At 33.9% G+C, this 4,337-nt stretch overlaps 1 protein-coding gene across 1 annotated transcript; it reads left to right on the forward strand.

Moving 5' to 3' along the window:
- Positions 1-498: 498 nt before the first annotated feature.
- LOC108376382 (proton-coupled amino acid transporter-like protein pathetic) lies at positions 499-2,417 on the forward strand (the record flags this gene model as incomplete). Its single annotated transcript, XM_017632585.1, has 3 exons — positions 499-687; positions 779-890; positions 986-2,417. Coding segments are annotated over 3 exons (484 nt in total), but the record flags the coding sequence as incomplete, so codon positions are not given.
- Positions 2,418-4,337: the final 1,920 nt, after the last annotated feature.

Consider the following 4,337-nt stretch of genomic DNA (forward strand, 5'->3'; position numbering starts at 1 on the left):
TTGAACGTTCACTTTCAGATAGTGCCATCTAGTTTTTACTTCTAGAAATGTTCCTGGCGAACATTGAATGTTCACTTTCCTTTTTTCTTCCATGGAGGCAGCATGAATTTCAGTTTGTCTACAAACAAAATATAAACAAAGTCAGCTGGTGTGTCTTCTCCTTCCGGTTTTTGCAAGTGATTTCTTATTTCCTGTTCGTTTACTTGTTTGCTTTGGGAGAGAATTTTCGCTAACGCTCTTGAGTTTGATTGTTGGCTGGTGTTGGCTAATTTTGTTATCGAACGCAACTATTTGTATATTTCTTTTTTATTTCATATCTTATACCTTATCTCATTTAATATACATGTTCATAGCTAGCATTTTATGAAAAGTAAAAGAAAAAGGCTAAAAGACTTTTAAGAAGAAACAAGAATCTAAACAGGCTAAGCCTAAATAGAAGATAAATCGAACTGGAAAGAATTTTAAATTGCAACACTGAATATATGCTAAAAATTAAAGAACTCGATCATTTACGTTTGTACATATTTGCATTTATTGTTTTAGGCCTGCGCAAGCTGTCAAGGTGTTGATCGCTTTGGCCGTGTACTGCACATTCGGTCTACAGTTCTATGTATGCCTTGAAATTGTCTGGGATGGTATCAAAGATAAATGCACGAAGCGACCAGTATTTGTAAATTATGTATTAAGGTGTGTTTTGAATAACTAGGTTTGGTTATTATATTGAAACAAATTTAAAACAGCATATGACCTTGACCTATATCTTTATATTCAATTACAGAACCGTACTCGTCACTGCCGCCGTTGTGTTGGCCGTTTCAGTGCCAACCATCGCTCCATTCATGGGACTAATTGGTGCCTTCTGCTTTTCCATACTTGGACTTATATTCCCTGTAAGTATATTTTAACTTCTTTAGCAAGCGATTGCTTTATCATTAAAAATTATAATGGGAGATATTCACATGATTTATATAAATATCCATTTCAGGTGCTGATCGAGCTAATCACCCATTGGGACACCGGCTTCGGCCCATTTAACTGGATCCTCTGGAAGAATGTCGTGATTGGATTTTGCGGTATTGCAGCACTCATTTTTGGATCTATGAGTGCTATAAATGACATTGTGAAAATGTATACATCAAGCCCTACGGCAGGCGAAAGCAGCACATAGAAGCTACAGCATTATTACTGCCTCAATAGCACCGAAAATCAGAGAGCGCTTTGATACATGAATTCGCACCGCTACCCACTATGTCGCTACACCGTTGGATAATTTCATTGGATTTTAACTTTAGTACTAAGTAAAAGTACATAATTTATACAAATGTCTCTAGTATCTCTATACACATACATACATACAACGTGTTCTATAAATATACGTGTATGTATGTATGTACATATATGCATGTCTAGGCTGAAAAATTAGGGGAAACTATTTTTTAGATATACTAATAGCGAACCCGTGTATTAAAAAAGTGCCTCTTTGTAAAATTTAAATTTTTATTAAGTTTAAAATAGAAATGTATATCACTCAAACAACTTTTGCTTTAATAGATAATATGTGCATTCATAACGGTATTAAGTACCAAATATTCTCGTTGTGATTGCGCTTTGTATATACATATGTAAATGTAGTTAACATTTCCAATTGTTGATTGAAGGTTTATGAGAAACTCCTGATTTTAGAGCGTATCATTTTAGGTTGCTGATGGCTCATTCAACATAGTTGTGTACATATTTATATATAAATGAATCCATGTACAATGTAGGCCCTTATTCATTAGCTTTTAATGTTTTAAAGTTTTTTTAGTAATACTAAATAAGTAGTACTTCAAAATATTGTATTTTTACATTTTTCGCTTTTGGAAAAATTCACTACATACTTATGTAGTATTTGACATCAGTAGGCCATCCATTTTTAATTACTCAAAATCGATTTATGTAATTAAAAGTTTATTGTATGAAGAATAATTATGAAAATCAAGTAAAGAGGTTCTAAATATTAAATACAGTATATTACTTTAGGTTTTATGGGCTTAGAAAATAACAGACTTTCAAAATATTTCTTCATTATGCAGCTTAAACTGGGATGAAAAAATATCAACGTGCCCATAAAAACGTTGGCGCATAATTTTTATGACTATGGTTGCATTTAAACAAATACTCGCGAATACATTAATAGTCAATGAAGGGAATCTTTACTTAGCATTATATTTACATGGTCAATTTGCAGACATGCATACCAGACCCTCCATTTGTCTCCGGTAATAAATACTTATGTATGTATGTACATATAACATGCATGTGTTTGTACATAATCACATGTTATGTGGTTATATAAATCCAACCGAATTCAAAAATAAAGAATTATACTATTTTTGATGCGTTTTTAATAAACCTTTACCAAGAAGTTACTAAAAGGTTGTTTAAATTTAAGACTAACTCGTTTATAAAAGCAGTTTAATTACGGAACACAAATGAAGAAATCTCCGGTTTTTCCAGGCAAGGCATTTTAGTCTTACTGACAATGCACCTTACTGCAATTCACCTATGATGGCTTTCAAAAACCTGCTGTTAAGTAGAATTAGAAAAGGTAAATCAGGTTAGGTAGAACTGGCTGGGCTAGTAAAAGCCTCACATAGGCAGATTTTTTTGTCCATANCAATGCACCTTACTGCAATTCACCTATGATGGCTTTCAAAAACCTGCTGTTAAGTAGAATTAGAAAAGGTAAATCAGGTTAGGTAGAAAACTGGCTGGGCTAGTAAAAGCCTCACATAGGCAGATTTTTTTGTCCATATGTTACCAGAAAAAGCGACCATTCCCACGACAGCCGATTCTACGTATCGGAATGACTCAGGTTTTACCCGACCAAGGGCTATTTTAAACCTAATTTGAATGTATTTCACATGGTGGAATATTAACAAGGTGTTGTCAGTAGCGACGTGTTTGTTGTGATTTTGACAAGATCGGCATGCTTATTTTCAGTGCTGCCGATCTTAATTTTTATACTACTATTCGTTGGGAAATAGTATCTAAAATACTCCATTTTAATAATTCGTTTTATCGTGATTTTTAAAGAACTTGGTGTTTTCAGAACAATACTAATATTTAAAATTGCTGGGTTATATAACTTTTGTCCTCAAAAAGTAGAAAAATAAAAGATATCGTGGTTATCAATGAAAAAAAACGTACACAAAAATCGTATGGAAAGGCGATTTTTTATATTAAATAACTTATGCTGCATTGTCATAATATTGAGCCAAATGAACTACTGATACACTAGAATAGAGTGGCTGCATGGTTAAATTAGGAACTCGCTTATATTATCGATATTTATGTGTTTTAATCTATTTAGAAAATCATTTACAGTCTTATAGGAAATTGTCTCATTTTACTTTTTTAAAGTTACAATATATATGCAAGCTGTGTGGAGCAATTCAAACATATATTCAAGTTTATAAGCCATTATACATTATACATTTTTCTACATTTAATTTGAAATAGTATGCACCAACGCACAGTGGCCAATTTTTCGAAAAAGCTGTCCAAAAGTCAAAGCGTGATACAATTGTAATCAAACCTTGTGTATTCGTCTTTATTTTGGTTGCTGGTTTTAAATTTCACCACATAATTTCGAAATTCAAAATGGCGGATCCATAATGGCTGCTGTGTTCGCTTAAAATAATCAGATTTTTAACAAAACTAAGGTAGTTAAGTAAAAAAGGTCATGTTTTCGGCTTTTTTGTTTTATAATGTGATGTAGCGGTTAGCAATATACGCTATCATTCCGCAGGGCCTGGGTTCAAGCCCAGTTTCCGACCAACATTAAAAAATAAGAAACAAACAAGTTTTTTGTAATAAAGTCGCCTTTTGTAAGGCAATGGCAAACCCCCAGGTGTATTCAGTCACGAAGAACAGCTTCTCATAAAAATAAAATCCCCGTTCGGATTTGGCGAAAAACTGTTGGTCCCACCGCTTTGTGCGCCAACATCAAGGCGCAATCCACAAGTCGGAAGAGAAGCTCGGACAAACACTAACGAGGTCTTAATGTTTGTTTCTAAAAATCTTGATGTTCAATTTACACGGGAACTGCGGGATTTTGAATGAATCAATAAACAAGACATACATATTTGTTGGTACAGGAATATATTTTTAAGATAACAATTTTATACACCGTCAGACTCGCAGACATCTCAAGTATCCAAGCTCATGGGCGTAGCCAGGTAGGGGCAGGGGGGTGCTCGACCTCCCCCCCTAACTTTCAAATATTCCTTATATATATAACCCTGAAATGCCAGCTTAATAAGGTCGAGCCCTCTCCTCCCACCTAAATTTCA

Source organism: Rhagoletis zephyria, unplaced genomic scaffold (genome assembly GCF_001687245.7).
Source record: "Rhagoletis zephyria isolate East Lansing unplaced genomic scaffold, Rhagoletis_zephyria_1.1 Rzeph_scaffold_10333, whole genome shotgun sequence".
Taxonomy (NCBI): Eukaryota; Metazoa; Arthropoda; class Insecta; order Diptera; family Tephritidae; genus Rhagoletis; species Rhagoletis zephyria.